The sequence below is a fragment of the Erpetoichthys calabaricus genome, chromosome 1 (genome assembly GCF_900747795.2).
Source record: "Erpetoichthys calabaricus chromosome 1, fErpCal1.3, whole genome shotgun sequence".
Lineage (NCBI taxonomy): Eukaryota > Metazoa > Chordata > Cladistia > Polypteriformes > Polypteridae > Erpetoichthys > Erpetoichthys calabaricus.
Genome location: NC_041394.2, coordinates 278,926,280 through 278,945,907, shown reverse-complemented (window position 1 = coordinate 278,945,907; position 19,628 = coordinate 278,926,280). Strand labels below are relative to the sequence as shown.

At 35.6% G+C, this 19,628-nt stretch overlaps 1 protein-coding gene across 3 annotated transcripts in view; it reads right to left on the bottom strand.

Annotated features, from left to right (window-relative positions):
• Nucleotides 1-19,628, bottom strand: part of itpr2 (inositol 1,4,5-trisphosphate receptor, type 2) — a 1,448,083-nt gene that overhangs the window by 888,640 nt on the left and 539,815 nt on the right. For all 3 annotated transcript variants that reach the window (XR_007935422.1, XM_051929945.1, XM_051929947.1), the window contains one exon: nt 2,777-2,938. Coding sequence is in view for 2 of the 3 variants with exons in the window: in XM_051929945.1 (XP_051785905.1) it covers nt 2,777-2,938 (162 nt within the window). In the remaining variant the exon portion in view is untranslated. The remainder of the gene's footprint in view (nt 1-2,776; nt 2,939-19,628) is intronic.

Here is a 19,628-nt window from a genome sequence, read left to right as displayed (position 1 = left end):
TTCTTTATGTGAAAGAGCAGTTGTGATCCTTTAAAAATAATAATAATTAACTACATTTATATAGTGCTTTTCTCACTACTCAAAGTGTTTGGACAGAGAGGAACCACTTTAACCACCACCAATGTGTAGCACCCATCTGGATGAGACAGCGGCAACTGTTACTGCTCTAGTATGCTCACCACAGGTTAGCTACAGTATTAGGTGGCCAATTAGAGGCAGAGGTTGATTAGGGAGTTACAATAGAGGGGACCATGCTGGGCAATTTATCCAGGACATTGGAAAAAACCCTACTCTTTTCAAAAGATGCCCAGCCATCTTTAACGACTACAGAGAGTCAGGATCTCGGTTTTGCTTCTCATCCGAAGGACTGAGCCATATTTACAGCACAGTGTTCCTGTCACTACACTGGGGCATTAGGATCCACACACAGAGCGCAGGTTAAATGCCCCCTGCTGGTCTTACCAACACCTCTTCCAGCAGCAAACCAAGCTTTTTCTAGATAGTCTCCCATCCAAATACTGGTCAGGCCTAAACATGCTTATCTTCAGGTGGATGACCAGTTCTGAAGCACATGTGGTACAGCTGCTTTAAAGACAGATGGGAGAGTGGGCTTAAAATGATCAGTCCCTTGTTTGAAAATGTGCATGAATATCTAACATGACAGCCACCCATCAACAAATTTTTATTGTCGACATAATCGATAATATTAAATGTAAACTGAGTGTCTAACAACAAAAAGGAAAACTATACAAAACTGAAAAACATTTCATTGTAAACTAAAAGCTATGTGCACGAAATCTTTCACCATCTACTTGCACAAAATTCAATTTGTTTGTGTGAAAATGTTTTGAACCCTTTTTGAGAAATCTTGTTCAAACTCACTGGATACATTTGAAAATGCATTTTTTACTTCAATATTTTTCATCCACACTAGCATCCTTGGATCATTTTTTAAAAGTTCACTGTATGGCAAAATGTTCACTTCCTTCCAATAGGGTCTGTGTATTGCTTGCCCAAGACCATTGTCTATTTAGATAGCAAATGTGAAGTACAATTAAATAGCAAAACCACAAGGAAAAGAAACAGCACCTGAAGAAAATCTTAGATTTATCAACGACTATCCAAACCAACATTATATGAAATCCTAAGTGTAAAACACATACATTTTGGAATAATTTTGTGGGTTATTATTAAAAAGAAATCGATTAAATAATTCCCTTTTCAATAAAGCATGCAAAATTGTTCCATTTTGAAACGTAACACAAAGGCATATTAGATTTTAATTCATTGCCTTACTATATGAATCAATGAATGTGCCTTAGTTAAAAGTAAAGCAAACTCATCATATCTCACTTAGTGCTTGCATTGCATTTCTTCCTACAATCACACCTTAAATTAAATTAATTCAATTGGTCAGGAGGTAAGGAAAGAGGTACCAGAAGTATGGGGGCAGGAGATGACTCCAAACATAGTTCTGGTGCACTCACCATTACAAACATGTTTTTCACTATATGATATGGCTTAACAAAATGTTAAGAGGTGCAATTCTGGTCTTGCTGACAAATTTGACCATTTGTTTAAGTAGGCTAATGTTTTTGTTAATTATCAGTGAGGTTACTTTTTTGAGGTGTGGATATTGTCCGTTTTAAATGGTGAATATAGAAAAATATCTGTCAGTGTTACAGCGATTACCAAGCTTGTGTCCTTGGTTATATTTTCCTATTCTCTTCCCATGTTATAGCCACATATTATATTCTTAGGTACATTTTTTATTCCTTATACTCGCAGATATTTGCAATGACTACACATTCACTGAGGTCCAGGTTTCCAAGCAAGTCATTCATATTTTATACCCAGCTGAGCAGGGTTCATTTGTCCTTCCCTTTATCCTTCCATCCTCTTTATGGCTTCTCTTGCTCTTTATCTTCTCATAAGTTAGCTGCTGCTTTTTACAGTATTTAACTGTTCAGTATGGGTTTGCTTTATTCATACAATGGAATTAGAAAACAATACTATAAATATGTCCCAAACCTGTGGTTCTTGGGTAAAAACAAGCTATAATCAAATCCAGGACCACTGCATACAGCAGAGTGACTACAGTGGTTAAAGAAAATAAGAATATACTAAAAAATTCCCTTTTTTTATATGAACAAAGATTAGGTGAACAAAATTAAAGTAGAAATTAATCTTGAATTATTTATTGAAAAAAAAATACAATAACAGTACACAACAGTTAATTACGTATATAAACCATAATTCAGAAATTATGAAGAAAAAACGCAGAAGTTGTTTGTACAGAGTAGCCACTGTGACCTGGTGCAGTTCTGTTAAAGACAGAAGCTTTTTGCACCATACAGCTTACTAAATCATATTTTAAGATCAATGTATCATCTTTGATTTCAGCTGTTTGAATGAGTATGTGTTCGTTTTTTCTGACAGCACAACAGCAGTTTCACCCATGTAACTTGTAACAGTGCACATTCTATATTCTCTAGGCTGTAAGGTTTTTTTTTTTTTATTATTATTAGTCATGAATCACAACAAAAATTTAGCAACATAAAAATAAACTGCAAAGACGACTTACTGATGTCTTTGCTGATACAGTTTGACGCTCGTGGCGTCCCAAAGTCAAAGTACAGACTTCCTATTCTTACTGATCCAGTGCATATTGGTAATATTGAAAACACAGTCCAGTTACGTAATGTGGCATCATCTTAAATTCATTAAGTAGCAGTAATAGGGTTTGCCTTCTTTCTATCAAATTGAATTGCCATACCTGTTCTTTCAATTCAGCAAGTTGAAAAGACAGCTGTGCCACCAGTCCTGCGGTACTGTCTAGCCTCTCCTGTAGCATTCGTATTTCATTTTGTTCACTGTCACCTTCATTTGATACTAGAGACATGGCACGCATCCGAGGGAACCATTCCAAATTTTTTTCCTGTTGAAACAGCAAACTTACTTTAACTTGTGAACATGTTAAATATTATGAAGGCACAAACCAATACCTTAGCAGATAAAAAGTAAAATTGTGCAAAATACAAGCTGTACACTTTACAACACATATGCTTTCTAATTACTGTATGTATCATAATGTGTGTTTCAACAATGACTCAGACTGTAAGCATAATCCTGCAGTTTCTTCTACCAGAGAGAAAAAGAAAGTATACTTTCAAGAATGTTTCAGTATTAATTTTGCACTGTAAATGTAGTTATATTTTTAAGCAACACATTTGCAGTAACTTTGGCCTGTTTTTATATATACAAGCACTTGTACCTTACCAACTATTATAATCTGACTCATTTTAAGGACAGAACAAAGCACTCTATATTTAAGACCTTAATAATCAAAGCTGTCACATGTTCAAAATGCAAAAATAATAAATAAATTGTGAGACAGTATATATGGCTTAAAGATCCTGCACAAGAACTTTATTATCAAATGCCATGGGGTTCAGTAAAGTCACAAGTCATGAACCCATCATTCACTCATCAATACATCCAATCTGTCACAAGAGGCTCTGGTGGTTTCAGATTTAAGGCATACCTTTTTTGAATGTTTAAAGTCAGTTATGACATTATTTTAATAATTAAAAAAGAAGCTTAATTGTCAGAAGTGTTAATTATGAAGTTTTTATTTCAGTTTTGGTGTACTTCAAGACAGTTTACTTCATTGCTTTTCAGATTATGTGCATGAGCTAAACTCTGGTTTATTTTTTTTCTTATGCATTTTCCAATGCATGCTATTACTTAAATAAGCAATTCCAAACTGGCATTTGTGTGTTGTGACTGTGCCCTCTGCTGGGTGCGCTTCTAGTATAGTATAGCAGTATGACAATATCCTGGCCCAATGGCTGCTGGAATGGACTGCTGTTGAAAGTGGGGAGGTACAGACTGTATTTACAGGTTTTGCTCTTTTTTAATGAATAATAACGTGGAAAAATTGAACTGTGCATTATATATCATTACTTAGAATGAATCATGAAATGAGTGCATTTTCCCCATTCCTTTCTACAATATATAACATGTTAAAGGTGAACATTAATTCCATGTTGACAGATGACAAGTTAGGGACATAACATTTTGGTTGCCAAGAAGCTGATGAAAGCAAACAGCTAAATCATTACTCTTTTGTTCGTTTTTCTTTGCTAATTTTGTCTTTTTAACCCTTTAATAGCTGCTTTTTAAAACAACCTTTTCCAAATACACAACTTTAAAATTTTACTTAAGTAATCAATTCATAACATTATTTGTAAACAAATTTCATGCTGTTCTATTATCTTAATTATCTAAGACTTGCTACTCTAATGTTTTCAAGAATTTCTTGATTTATGGCTTGAAATACAATCACAAGACAAGTCACATGAAACAGGGGACAATTCCACTAACCTGTTATGCTTCTCATTCAACCGTAGTGTCATCAGGAAGTCAACCCATGCATATCAATATATTTTTCTGGTGAAATAATTTTCTGTTGTCATATTGTTAACGTGAGTTTCAGCATGCAGACAAAAATATTTTTTAGTTTTTGGCCAAGGGGAAAATTTTTGCTAAAATAGAAAATCTACCAAATTGCAATTTTTGTAGTTCTGGTCCCTAAATTGACATCAAATACTGATTGCTGACCTTGCTTTAAAACCAAACAATGGTATTTTAAGAAACCAATTTGTGTTAACATAAGGGGAGCTGTGTTAAGCTATATCATTAACAAATTTAATTTGTTTATTACCATCTGCTTAACTACTATCTTACATTCTGGACCAGATTTAATCATATATTTTTGGCTGTGGGGTAGCACTTGTAATGAAATTAATTGTTTTTGCTCTAAACTTAAAATGTTATTTATTTTTTAGGTTTAATGTCCGTTGAAGTGATTCTTACATTTATTGCTCTGTTACAGTCAGTTGCATCAACAGCTTACTGACAGAGAAGACATATGACCTGTCTCTAGTTTCTTTCTAAATCTATGATTGACAGACTTACAGAGTCTTAGTTTTTGCAATTACAGCAGACCTACTCTTATATAAGAGGCTTCTTCCAAGCTTCATTTGGTAAGTAAGAGTGATATTTAGACAGAAATTTTAAAATTCAAAACTAAAATGTGCACGTGAGAGCAACTTACAAGCTTACAGTAACATCCTGTTTATCCTGCATCTTGGGACCAACAGTGAAATCCTCAAAGGATTAAATAGTTTGCACAATAACTTGTTCAACCTATGCTACTCTGTTCTAACCTATTCTCATACTGGAGTATTCTTTATGTTTATTTTTACAAAATCTATTTACTTGCTTTTGCCAGCATCTGTAGACTGTGGAGCCATTCTGTGACTGTGGAAACTAACCTCGACACTGCTTACTGGCTAACATTTACAGTACCATATCTAAGATGATGCTTTTGGGACAATGTTTATTAAAAAAGACACTGATCTGAGTGATTGTTTCTCTGTGCATCTGACATTCACATCATACTGATGCACAAAAGTTGTTAGTTTATGAACTGTATGTCCATGTTTTACACTAGAAACCATCTGTATGGTTCAAACGTAGTTACTGAAACAACAGGAGTGAAATTGAAGCATACAGTATGTTATTAAACTGTTCTCATGTCCATGGAAAAGTTATCTGAGATACTGGGAGCCTTGAAATAACAGGATGGAAAGACTGTTTCATCAGATTGCACATTCAAGCTCAGACTCTACTGTAGAAAATTCTGGACAGGCTGGGTGACCAGTTGACCTAAGTCAGCAAGACTGTGACTGTCTTTATGTTTCTCTTTAACAACTGACCGTGTAGCCTATAGGATCTTTTAAAATGAATGCAAGGGCACCAAGGTCTTTCAAGATGCGTTTGTGTTCTTTACAAAAACTTTGGTGGTAAAAATGTAAAAGTGTAACTTTAATTACTTATAAAAGGCAACATATTCAAGGAAAAGCATGATGTGTTTAATTTTTAGAAGAATGATTTGGACAAGAATTAATCAACAAAGCTCACCAATCCTTACCCAACAAATCTTTGCATAATCTGAGTAGGTGACATGACGTGGAATGAGTGAGTTGGTGTATATGGACACTGTGAGGGACTGTGATTGAAAGCAGACTAGGTGTTTGTCTTTTAACTTTCTGTACAATGGCCTTTGGCACTGCTGAGGTAACTTTATATACCAGAAATGGCCAACTTAAAGCAATGCAGAAAGGGTCAAAAAGTGCTTTTTACAATCCTTAACTTTTGCCATCACTCACTACAACCAATGTGCCATTTGAATAAATGATGTCGGACCACCATAGGTAGAAAATTAATGGGCTGTAAAAACATGCGAGTATATTTTATTTGTAACTTGCTTATTCGCTATGTACCATTTTCTAAGCCTAATTTGTGCCCCAGATTCATTAAGAGATGGAAAAGAAGCATCCAATGCAAAGCAGGAAGCCACCCTGTAAATGACACCAGTCCAGTACGTGGAATGTTTAATCCAAGTGGAAGGAAACTGGACCACCATGATAAAACTCAAAGGGCAAAAGAAGATTGTTTACACTACACACAGAAAGTAACAAAGCCAGAAATCCAAAGAAAGTCCCTACAGCAATAAGGCAGCAGTGCTTGTCAATGCAATGCTTTTAATGTTCAAAACCTACAGGAATTACTAAATAGCTAAAAAAAAAACAAAAAAAAACAATTACATTCTTCTGAATACACATATTTCTTCATTGCTTATATATCTGGAATTATGGAATACATTTGCGTATAACTAACATATGACTAACAACAAAATAGAATAGTCAAGTGAGCTGAACAAAAAGTAAATACAAAAAAGTTAAAATAAATGGCATATTCACTTTGAGTGTGTAACATGAAGAAAAACTCACTGCTTACAAGAAAGTTTCAAATAATAGGCGACCAACTGCATGAAGAGTATAATCTTGCCAGGCAAAATTACTTCTCAAACTTAAAGGAAGATGTTGAAAGCTTTATTTTCTTATTGTGTTTTATTGTGAAAAAGTAGTATTTGAATAGAACATTTTAATGAGCTTTTTCTTTGCCACCCTGACAAGTTAATGGTTACTACTGCTAAAGGATGAAAATATAAATAGACAGGTGAGACATATCAGCTGATCATTAAACCAGTGCCAGTGTTTTGTGGGTCAGTCACGTTTGCTGGAATTTTTCACACTCCACCACAGCACTCTGAACTCCCACACAATCTAAGAGGATGGCTCCTAGTCTACAGTATAAGGAAAGCAGTTACATATAGCAGTTATGCAATCCGGCTGATAAAAACAGCTTAAAAACAAGTCAATTACTGAGACAGAAAAAAATCATACCAAATTTATTTTTTATAGTTACAAAATATATTGCTGCATATAATAAACATTTTCTCTCATTATTTTGGCCAAGAACTTTAAAGAGAAATCACAGAAAATGTTTAAGGCAATGTGTAATACATAGCTCATCATACAGTATTTAAACTCTTTTTAATATGAACTTGAGCATTCTTATTTATTCTTTTTTGAGTCAAAAAGGTTAGGCATAAAACTGGGAAAGTAAACCAAAATTGACAAGAGTGTTACAATGCAGTATGAATGGCACTATTTTAACAGTTTGTTCACAAATAAAACACTAGGGCAAGATTGTTTTTTTAAACGTTTATTGTTTATATGAACTACAGCTATTTGTAAAATCAGTTTAAAAAGAAATGAGAGGTTCTGTTAAGCAGCCTTTAATCAGAAACAAATCTGGACTAGCTTGCTACTTCAGAGACTGAAAGAAGTAATAATGACAAAAACATAAAATATTGGCAGATTGCTACTATTCATGCTAAATATAAATGATATCATAATGTCAAGTATTGGATAAAATCAATCTTAAATTTTTACTGCAAAATTAGTTTGTGTCCAGGCTCTCAGGAGGCATAGGTTCAAATCCAACAGCTACCATCAAAAAGTCACAAGTCACTTGCGAAGGTGGCAGACCTCCTAAGTAGTTAGAACCGACCCGGACCAAAGGTATCGGTGAAAGTCAATAAAACAGTGGCAAATGTAGGAAAAAAATGCGTTTTTAAGGCAAACAGTTTGTTAACATTTTACACATTTCATGGTGTAAAAATGATTTAGAGTGAAAAATTACTTAATTAAAAATGAAACTCAATTACAAAAAAATACATCCATGGGAAATGCTGGAATACGCACAAAAGCCCCTATGTATCACTAACAAAAATAGAAAAATGCTCCTAATCTAAGGGGCTCTTACCCTGATGAAAAATAAGGAGCGTTGCTTGGCCTTTAGAAGTGCCTAAAGAACCTACCTTGAGCTGACTGCAGAATCACCAAGTTCTCCTTATACTGGCAAGGCCTCTCTTTTAAAATCCACCACAACTCTGATTGATCGCCCTCTCTCTAACCACAGCTATCACCGCTTTTAGAAAGGAAAAGCAATTCCCCTGGCAGCCTATCCTCACTCAGAATACAAGCACAGCCTGTGCAATACTATGTCTCAGATCAAAACTGAATAAGAAACAGATACCTAATATCAAGTATCCATGAACAAAATAACAACGTGGACCAAAAATGAAAATTAAATACTAATACACAGTAAAGTGTCTTTCTGCCAAGTTCTGTCATACAATGCTTAAACAACACAGTTAGTGCATACATGGGCATGCAAGATGAACCCTCACAGACTGCCTGCTGGTAATCTTACATTATTATATTTTTCACTACAGATAATTTAAAAGTGTTTTTGACACTCTTAAGAGCTGTTCATGATTTCTGCTGTGCTAGAGTATGTAATGCATAATGCTTTTTCATGTCTATTTAAACTGACACTTTCAGTTGGCATATCAACCCCGATAAGTAGCAAGGCTCTCAGCATCACAGTCCAGACTGGCTACCTCTTGGCTCCTCTCTATTTAATGGTGTGCTCTGACTAGACCACCTTACTGCTGGGAGTATGAAATGGCTGCTTTTGATAGAAGTTATCATCAATTATGATGTCAACAGCTGATCATGGCTCCATTCTCATTAGCTGGTAGAATTAACACTATTAAAATGCATTTATTCAGCAAATTTATATATAGTATCTTTATTATTGCATTTCAGTTGTGTAGGGTACAAAAATGGCCATTATTTAATTTACCCATGTAGGCGTGTGTTCATCTTGTGGTGGACTGGCACCCTGTCCAGGTACTATCTCTGCCCTGCACCCAGTACTTGTTGGGATAGATTGACACTGCCCCATGACCCTGTCCTGGATAAGTGATTAAAAAAAAAAAAAGCCAGATGGCTATATAACAAATCTTTCTTTTAAAAAAACACACACAATGGATTTAGAATGCACTGGGTGAAGAAAATTAAAATAAATAAATAGTAATAATGTATTATATATTATTATCATTTTTATATATATATATATATATATATATATATACATATACATACACACACACAGAGTGGAACCTTGACTTACGAACTCAATTTGTTCGCGAGGGCTGGTTATAACTCAAGTTGGTTGTAAGTCAAGACTATTTTTCCCATAAGAAATAATGGAAATGCCCTTCATGTGTTCCGAACCTCCCACAGCAACACTTACTTAACTTTTTTTAATAGAAAAGGGTTGTATAATGTGCATAATTTACCAAAAACACCAATAATTTTTCTAATGTACTAACCAAAAAGTTATAAAAAGTGCCTAGCCTACCAGAAACAACAATTTCATACTGTACTCACCATTTAAGTTGACATCTTTGGCTTGCAGGAAGGAAGGAGGAGGAGAATGAAATGGAAGGTGGTTATTGTTTGGAAGGAGTTTCCTTATACAAATTTTTTCTTTGTAAAATTGTCGAGATGGTGGATTTCGACATGCTGTATATATTAGCGAGATCGGTCACACGTACGCCACTCTCATATTTCCACACAATTTCCTTCTTCATTTCGATTGTGATCGCTTTCTTTACCTTCGCTTCCTTCCTTAGCAATTATCAAAACAAATTATATAAATCACTGCACTGACCAAAATTAGGTCCACAAACACATGTATCTGGGCTCCAACTGACGCTTACAAACGCTCTCGGCTGTTTGTTTACAATCGCACAAGCGAATACACGTGACCGCATTCGGGTCATAACGCAAGATGTTGGTCGTAATTCAAAACAAAAATTTTGGTCGTAAAGCAAGTTGTTCGCATGTCAGGCCGGTCGTATATCAAGGGTCGAATGTATATATATATATATATATATATATATATACACACACAAAATAATAAAAAATAATAATAATTTACAAAAATGTGAAAACAAGAAATCCAACAAAAAATGCCCCCATGCTTTTTTCTTCTGTACATCAGTAACTTTTCATTAATTACAGATCCATAAACGTCAATAAAGAAAAGCCAAAAGGTAATAGGTTAATAAGATGCATTAAAAGACAAAACAACTGTATTATTACTATACAGTTTCCAAGAGACTAGCATTAATAACTATCACTAATATTTGAGAGAACACCAAACCAAACATAAATGACTAGGTACAAAATAGGAAGGAAAGTGCACTAAGCAACATATCTGCATTCTTTAATAGTGCTCCCAGTTTATTCTCAAAGGACAATCTACAGTACACAGAATTTGTTAAAATCTTTTCCTAGGACAGATTTATATTATGGGTTCATAAGTAGGCAAAGTTTTTCTAAAACTACCAAGTCATGTGGAGCACACCAGAATAACAGTCACAACTTATTTTTTATTATACCATCCTGCTGTGGTATGAAAATATGAAAAATGAGACAGACATTTGTGCTGGGGAGTTTAATTAACCTTCCCCTCAGTTGCATAGTTTTTAAACACTATGTCTCTTTCCTGTTCCACTTTTGGTTGGGCATTGAATCCAGCTAACTGAATCCAGTTAAGTGCCCATTGGCTGTTAATTCTTGCAGACTAAAGGGCCTATCTCACAATTTATGATAAAATAATAGTAGATTTGCAGTTGGCAAGTCACTGAGTGCACTAAATTGAGTCCCCAACGGAGGTCACACTATAAAACTGGTAATGGACAAAAGTTACTGTTGACAACTTGCTGTGATTTTTCTTAAGATTTGGTAAATCACAACTGAAAATCACTGGAAAACTTGTGTAATGCGACAATGGCTTAAGACGCTAAATTTGCCTATCGGGTAATATTGGATGGGATAAGATATTAAAGTTGGATATGAGGGGAAAAAAAAGCACCACACCATGAGAGTATCTACTAGCGGCAAAATATTCCATACTTAAAAGTGGGAATACAAAGCCTGTTTTTGACAATTAGAGAATTTGATATTTGAGTGTTTTATAATTTTCTTCAGTAGTAAAATGAAAATGCTAGCCTAGGTGTCTGTTTATGTGAGGATTTGGATAATCTGCAGGTCACTGGCCTTTGTAATTTTTACTCTTAGTTAACATCACTTACTCAATGCTTTACTGTGATTTAATTTGATCAAATCCATTATCACGTTTTACAATTTCAACGGGTTTTGAACAACGTGTGAGGTCACAGACAAAGTAAATAAGTTAATATAAAAAGTTCTCAAATCATACTGTATTGAAATTTAACTATATCAAACCATCCATTTATCAACTCCATTTACACTTTCTAGGGTCAGGAGGGTCCTAGCCAGCCATAGATGGGGTAACCAGACCAATTTAGAGTTGCCAATCAACACACAACTTTGTCATTTGGGAGTACTTGGAGTAAATACACATACACACAGGAACAACACACACATTTTGCAGTGACTGGGCCTGAAAATGAAGTACCACACAACGTGTGTGCTGTTGAACCTTAATATATGGTTAAAAAAATTTAAAACAAAAATAAAGCATAACGTATAGTCTTTACTCTAGTGGAACCTAAGAATAAAATTAGCTCAAATGATCATATTCTTAAGAAATATTCAATACACTAACTTTTCAGCTTTTACCAAATGTAAAAAACAATATCTAAAAAGTACCATTAGCAAAAAAGAGAAGATTATATCTGTTGAATGAAAATGTTTTGCCCATTAACGTCAAATCATTCCTCTTATGTTTTTCATTACATGCTATCAGTAAACAACTGACACATATATTTACACACTCAGGCCCAAACTATTTTCCTCAGGTATCTAGCATTTTCAAAATACCTACTTTAAAGGCACATCATTGCTGCTTTAGCTACTAATTACAACCTGTGAGTTATGAAGCAGTAATGCTAACTGCAGAGTCACTGTATCACCCATGAGTGATGCATGAAACAGGACATGGATAGAACAGATATATTTATAGCAATTGGAGATTTAACAGCACATCAATTCCCGAGACTGAAAATGAAATAGGATTATTTCCCCAAAACCAAACTTAAACCTCTAGAGAATAGTAATGTTTAAAACTCAGTTGTACTAGACAGTATATTATGCAGGAAACCAAGCTCATATTGGGAAAGTATCCAGGCAAAAATTAAGCAGGTTTTCAAAACATTACAATGGTCAGTTTACAAAACTTCCATGTATGAAATATGTACCCACAATTTACATTCTTATCGTGGAAATTTTCAGTGCTTCCTGTAGTGTGAGATTCTATGCTACTTCTCATTCTCACAACTGTGGAGAAAAAAAATGAACATTTTCTGAAGAAAGCAGAAATTAAGCACCAGTCTTGTTTCTGCTTCTCACAAAATAAGATAAGACTTCTAAACTTTCTGTTGGTCATTTGAAAATATGAAAGGACATTAAAACAAATAATTGAAATGAAGTAGTCAGAAGCAGCACTACTCTCTGAAACTGGGCAAGGCAGAAGGCAAATCTCGAAAGAGACCCAGTCAAACATATCAGTTACTATCTTTCGTGTCTCGAAGCATGAAGCACAAGGATGTCTCAGAAACCACAGCCTGCCATTAAGAACATCTAAGATACATTTGGCAATGGATCTAGGTTTTCAATGCAAGACTGTGAGAAGCATGGCCTTGATCAGTATGCTTCTGTCCAGTTTGAATTTCCAGAACAAATCATCAAATGGAAAAGACAATTTAAAGATCAGATGTCTCAGTGCTTACATTGAATAAGCTGGGAAAACACAAAGACACACATTTCACAAGGCCAAAAATAAATGGTTTGAAAGAAATCCTTGAGGAGACAGATTTGTAAGGCTTAGTTTGTGCACCACCAAAGCAAATCATGTATGAGTAAATTTGATCTCAGTAATCATGTACTGTATTTAAGCAATTAGATTTTTAAAATAAAATTTACAAAGGTAAATTAAAAAATGGCAATTTCAAAATCATGCAGCAACCACAATAGAAACTGATGTAATACAATACATTCACGATAGCATATAGGTAGTTTTAAAACACACAATTTGAAGGTATATACAGTAGGTAAGCAATGTTAATGTGTGTTTGTGGGCACTAAGACTAAATTTTGGAGACATTTAGCAGAAACACAACAATTTATAAAGCATTCACAAAAAAAAATCATCTTTGAGCAATTACTTTATAAAATCTCATCAGGTTAAGCTCCCTTGATCTTGCAGCTGGAAATTATGATGCTACTTGTCTTATGTGAGGCAGACTATCACGATGTATCCCCCTGTGGTGTTGCAAGTGTTCTAACACTGGAATCACAATCTTGGACATGCTTCGTTTTCTTTTTCTTTGCTCTCCCTAACCTACTGTGTGACTATGACTAACTAACAAGGTATGCCAGTTGTTAAACTGGCATCTAAAAATACATTTTCCACTGCTTATCAAAGACTAGGTCATGGGGGCAACAGTCTTAGTAATAAGGCCCAAATGTCACTTTCTCAAGCCACACTTGACAACTCATACTGTGGAATCCCAAGGCGATCCATGGCCATCCGGGAGATATCATCCCAGTGAACCCTGGGACAGTCTTAGTAATAAGGCCCAAATGTCACTTTCTCAAGCCACACTTGACAACTCATATTGTGGAATCCCAAGCCGATCCATGGCCATCCGGGAGATATCATCCCAGTGAGCCCTGGGTCTTCCCCAGAGTCTCCTCCTAGCTAGTCTTGCATGTAAGAGTTCCACAGGGAGGCATCCATATTAGATGTTCTAATTTTTGGTAATAAAGACTAAAAAAAGTCTGGTAATACCAGCCTATTCTGAAAGAAGAAACATTTGCAGACATCTGACAAAAAACATCAAATTTATTTGTGAGCTGTTACAAAACATGTTTTATCAATTCAACATATTACTCAAGGCAAAACTCCTTTCATAGCTCCAATAAAAATAAGTGATGCACTGAAGCACAAGGACCCTAAAGATGATGTCCTTGTACTCAACTGTCTGGAGGCCACACACGAGACAGCAGCAGAATGCAGAGGAGTTACGTAATCCTCCTCAGCCGTTTCACCTCAGCAGTGCTCATGATAATTAAGTGTGCATAATAGGTTTTAGTGGGCTCCCAAGCACACTGAGGTTGTATGCTGCAATGACTCAGCAGCTAGAAGTCGGAAGGGTAAACTCTTACGTAAAGCTGCTCTTCCTGAACAGACTGCCACCTACATTGGGTGGGCAGCAAACTCATTATCAGACCTACACAGTTCTGCTTCCGCCGTGAAGGATTTCATTAAGACATGGCCATGCGTTCAATTGGAAGTGTTATATAAGGGCCATATGTCTTACTAGGCTGGCAGACAAAAACCTATTAGTAAATTACTGAGAAATTGGATATTTTCGCAGGATTTTATGGGTTTGAATAAAATAACACACCATAAAAATAACTTACAAATATGCATAAGCTGTTGTAAATCAAAAGTCTAATAAATGAGTGACTGAAATTACAGTTTAAAACAAAAAAGAGGTATATTGGCAAAAGACTAGAAAACAGCTAGTGACACAGAAAGAGCAGGTGCACATCAAAATAATGAGGAACAAAAACAAAATATGAAAACTATTAAACAAAAGTGATGATTAAGACTATGCTTACTTAGTGCGCTAGCTTTATAGCTCAAATGATCTCAACTACTTTGGCTGACACTAGAAAACCTTTATTGTTCATAGAAGCTACTGATAGTAGCTATACTTGAAGTTAATGAACATAAATTAATTATTGAATTTCAGAAATGATTCCTTTATTCAGCCTGCAGCCATTGGGCTGAAAAATGAGACCTTCCAGATATGGTTAGCAGACGAGACTCCCGAAGCAGCAGAGAGTTATCAACAGGACAAAAGGGCTGTGACCTTGACAGTCAGGAAAGCAAATATTAGGGTGTGGGAGGAGTTCAGAGAGACCATGGAAAGTGACTATTGATTGGGATCAAAGAGGTTCTGGCAAACCATCACACAACTCAGAAAGGGAAGGCAGGGATTCACCCAGGCTGTTCTCAGCAAGGGTGGGGAAATGCTAACCTAGACTGAAGACATTGTCTGGAGATGGAAGGAACACTCTGAGGAGCCCCTGAACCTGATGGACAAACCCTCTGTGGAGGAGGCAGAGCCAGAATCTGATAGGGGATCAATGCCAATTTCACTGAGGAAGTTGACTGAGATAGTTAAGCAACTCCGCTGAGTCAAGGCCCCCGGGGGTTGATAAGATCCACTCAAAAACGCTGAAGGCTCTGGACATTATTGGGTTGTCATGGCTGACACACCTTTTAAATGTTGCATGGTCATCAGGAGCTGTGCCTCTTGATTGGCAAACTGGGGTGGTGGTCCCCATTTTTAAAAAGGAGGACAAGAGGGTGTGCTCCAACTATGGTTGGTGGGGGAAATCACACTCCTCAGCCTTTCCTGGAAAAGCTTATGCCAGGGTACTAGTAAGGATCCTCTGTCCAGTCGTGGAACCTCAGATCTAGGAGGAGCAATGTGGATTCCGTCCAGGCTGTGGAACTGTGGACCAGCTCTTTATCTTCATGAGGATTCTGGAGTGAGCATGGGAGTACACTTAGAGAAGTTGTATGACCATGTTTCTCGTGGGATTCTGTGGGAGGTGCTGGGCGAGTATGGGGATCCGGGGCCCCTAGTATGGTCTATTTGGAAGAACATTAGCACCGTTTCCAGTAGCTATGGGACTCTGCCAGGACTGTGCTTTGTCTCCTGTCCTGCTTGTGATTTTCATGGACAGGATATTAAGGTTCAGCCAGGGAGGTGAGGTGGTCCTGTTTGATGGTCTTAGAATCACATCACTCTCTTCTCCTCCCCAATAAGACACTTTAATGATGTGAATAACACATTTATGATAATGACTCCATCAAGAGGCTCACTTTCACTCTTCCCAATAAAAAAAAAAAGTTTTCCCAATGTGTTGGACATATTTTCAAATGTATGTTAATTTTATGCAGTAAATTGGAACAAAATAAAACTATAGGGTGGTCCAGATCTAACTATGTAACTTTTAATGCAATGCAATGTAATAATTGCATAATTAGATCTGGACCACCCTGTACAATTTAGTACTATTAGAATGAAAAAAGTATGCTTTCATTTTGTTTTCATAAAGATCACTTAATGCAGAATGGGTCTACCAATGCAGCAAGGGCTCTGCATACTCTATAATGGTAGTGCAGATGAAATCATGCTTAAAGCTGCAGGAATAAATATACTGGAAAAAATAATTGTGCCTTCCTGAAAACAACCTGAGCAACTTATGTCAAAGGCACTTATGTGGGTTTTAAATGTTTATGTGTTGACCCAAAAGGGGAAGCAGAGCCAGCTATGCAGAAACACAAAACTCAACCAACTTGTTGTATTATCTGTACTAGCAAAGATTCAATGTTTCCCAGTTTAATATATATATAGTAGTTGGCTTTAAACTTTCCCTTGGGGACAAATACTGTTTGCCTGTCTATCAATGTATATTTTTCCTTGTTCACTGTATTCAAAGGAAAAAAACAAGTTGCACTTAAGAAATAGCCCAGTATATCACTAAAATATGAGGCTGCAAAATGTTTGCCGATTGTGCAGGAAAAAAAATCTTAGATGTACATACACAACATTTGGATTGTATATATGCATATTCTGTCCCTTCCTAATACCTTCTATTTGTATGTTTGCTGTCTCTTCAGTTTTTATAAATATGGTTATAGCTTTAACAATTACAATGCCCTCTTGCAAAAATCCAATCAAGTTTTAACCTTTAAGCACATAATGTCTTTCACTGTACACAAACAATTCAGGTGTGAGGTGAAAAACAGTACATGATGGAATGTAAGATTATGCTTACTGTATATGCATTTCCATAGATCTATGAGTTATTGCTTTCCAATAATATCACTTTCTGTCCTTTCTCACAATTTCAGGTGAGTGTAAGTGTCTCTGGTTGTAATGCATGCTCAAATGTAAATGAACTGTGAATATGTAATGTTGGATTTAGTGTCTACATTAGATGTTTTTGGAGTCAGTAGACCATAACAAAACAAAACAAAAACAAATCTACTACATAAATTCTGATCACAACAACAAGCTATACACAACTGTCATTCAAAATCCCCAACGATGTTTACAGTACAGGGTTGATAGCATCATAATTTACTATAAAGAAGTTGAACTTAAATTATAAAGACCATGCTGTAGGATGAAAACTTCTCATTAGCATAAACTATAAGAACGGCATATGAAAATTTACTTAAATGCAAAATAATACGCCGGACATCTGGAATAAAAAAATGGTGTCCAATGAGATAAACTACAATGAAAATGTGAAGAAACAAAGATAACTGTAGACAATCCAAAGCTTACAGATTCATCTGTGAAACTCTACTGATGCAGTGCCATGACTTGGGTGTACATGGCTACCCCAGACTCACACATCCTTTCCCATGATACAAATAATGATGGGAATAAAGAAATGATTTCAGAAGTGTACAAAAGCATCTTGCCTGCCAAACATACATTGTCAATGTAATAAAGGATCTCATAAAGAAAAAATAAAACTTTGTCCAGCTAATTCAGTCCTGAAATAAATTCCAAATGGCATGGATATATAGTTATAAATCCTTATACTTAGTTAAATTTTTCTCAATCCACAGACTCAATGTATGAACCGTCTTATTATCTATCTATACATCTTTTTAACTTGCTTATGATTATGAATAAAAAATACACGCACTAAAACTATAGCAAAGCAGCTGGTGTGCTTAACTACTGTGGTGATGGATTGTCTAGAAGTTACTGAGGGATTAGAGAAGAGGTTTCAGCTTCATCCATGGCTCGCAATGCTTCAAACATTCCCTTCCAAAGATATGTGATTTTAGATATAATGTAATTTAGTACATAATTTTTTTTAAATATGTAATTTAGATGTAAAACAAGTAATCATCTGTAGCAGCTGACTCTACTATATCTTTCAACGCTTGATTTTTTCATCAGCCCTGCTATGCAGAATAAATATGTACATGTGCGAGAGCTGACAGCCACATCATATTTATTTATGGATTCGATCTTACAACATAACAATTGCAGATGCGTACAAATAACTGTCACATAAGGAATCCAACTGCAAGGCTGAAAACAGTTGTTACAAAAGTGTCTAGCTTCTACTGTATTAATGTGAAACAATTCTACTAGTACAGCACCATTACTTGTGCTTGTACTTTTTAAATGGACCCAAGCAGTCTGGAATAAGAAATATTATCAAGATGCTGAAACAACAGATTAGAGCATAGTATGTGAGTCTTTAACTAACCAAACAAAGTCACACTGTCGAAAAATTCCTAAATTCTTTCTAAAAATCCCTGAGGCACTATAATTCAACTGTGGCGGACTGGCACCTTGCCTGGGGTTTGTTTCCTGCCTTGCGCCCTGTGTTGTCTGGGATTGGCTCCAGCAGATCCCGTGACCCTGTGTTTGGATTCAGTGGGTTGGAAAATGGATGGATAGATGGACTATAATTCAATGAAAATTAGACAAAGATTAGCAAACATCACTTTTTCTATTTATACTGAATAATTATGGCTTTGAAATGCAATCCAAAACCTTTGGCAGATGAAGAAATTTTCTTGACGAGTTGTAGTGTACTCTACCTGTTAGACATCATACAACTATTGACTGGTTTAAGCAAACTGTGTATATAACAAAATTCAGTTTCCTTTCTGCATAATAAAGTTTTTATTTATTCTTGATTTTTAGGGATGTCCAACAATTACATTTTTTATTTGTAATCAACTGCAAAATGTCACTCGATTAATCTCAATTAATTGCATGCAAGGTAGTTCAGCAATATCCAGTGGTCATATGTGAACGTGACTGCTGTACAACATCTTAGATGCTCAAACTGCCAAGACTTTTTCTAATGATATAAATCCTTAATACTGTTTCGTGAAACAGTTGTCCTGTGTGATGGTAACTCCAGGGCCATCACTGTTCATACAAAGCCAGATGTACACGTTATATTGTACTTTTCTGTGGCCTGTTTTGATTGTTCACGATTTCCACTAAATAAAAAAGCAGCATAAATATCTAAAGGCTCATTCCTGCACCACACCTTCCTTGGAAATTCAATTAAACATCCTTAAAGAAAAACTGACAACTGAAAAACAATGTTTAATGAAATACTTCTAGTTAATTGTGGCTTCTAACAGTAGTTATCCTTTTTTAAATCTCTTTATTATAATAAAAAAATCATGGGAAGAGAGACAAGATGTGACTTTCTCAGAGAGACACTTTCACGTCC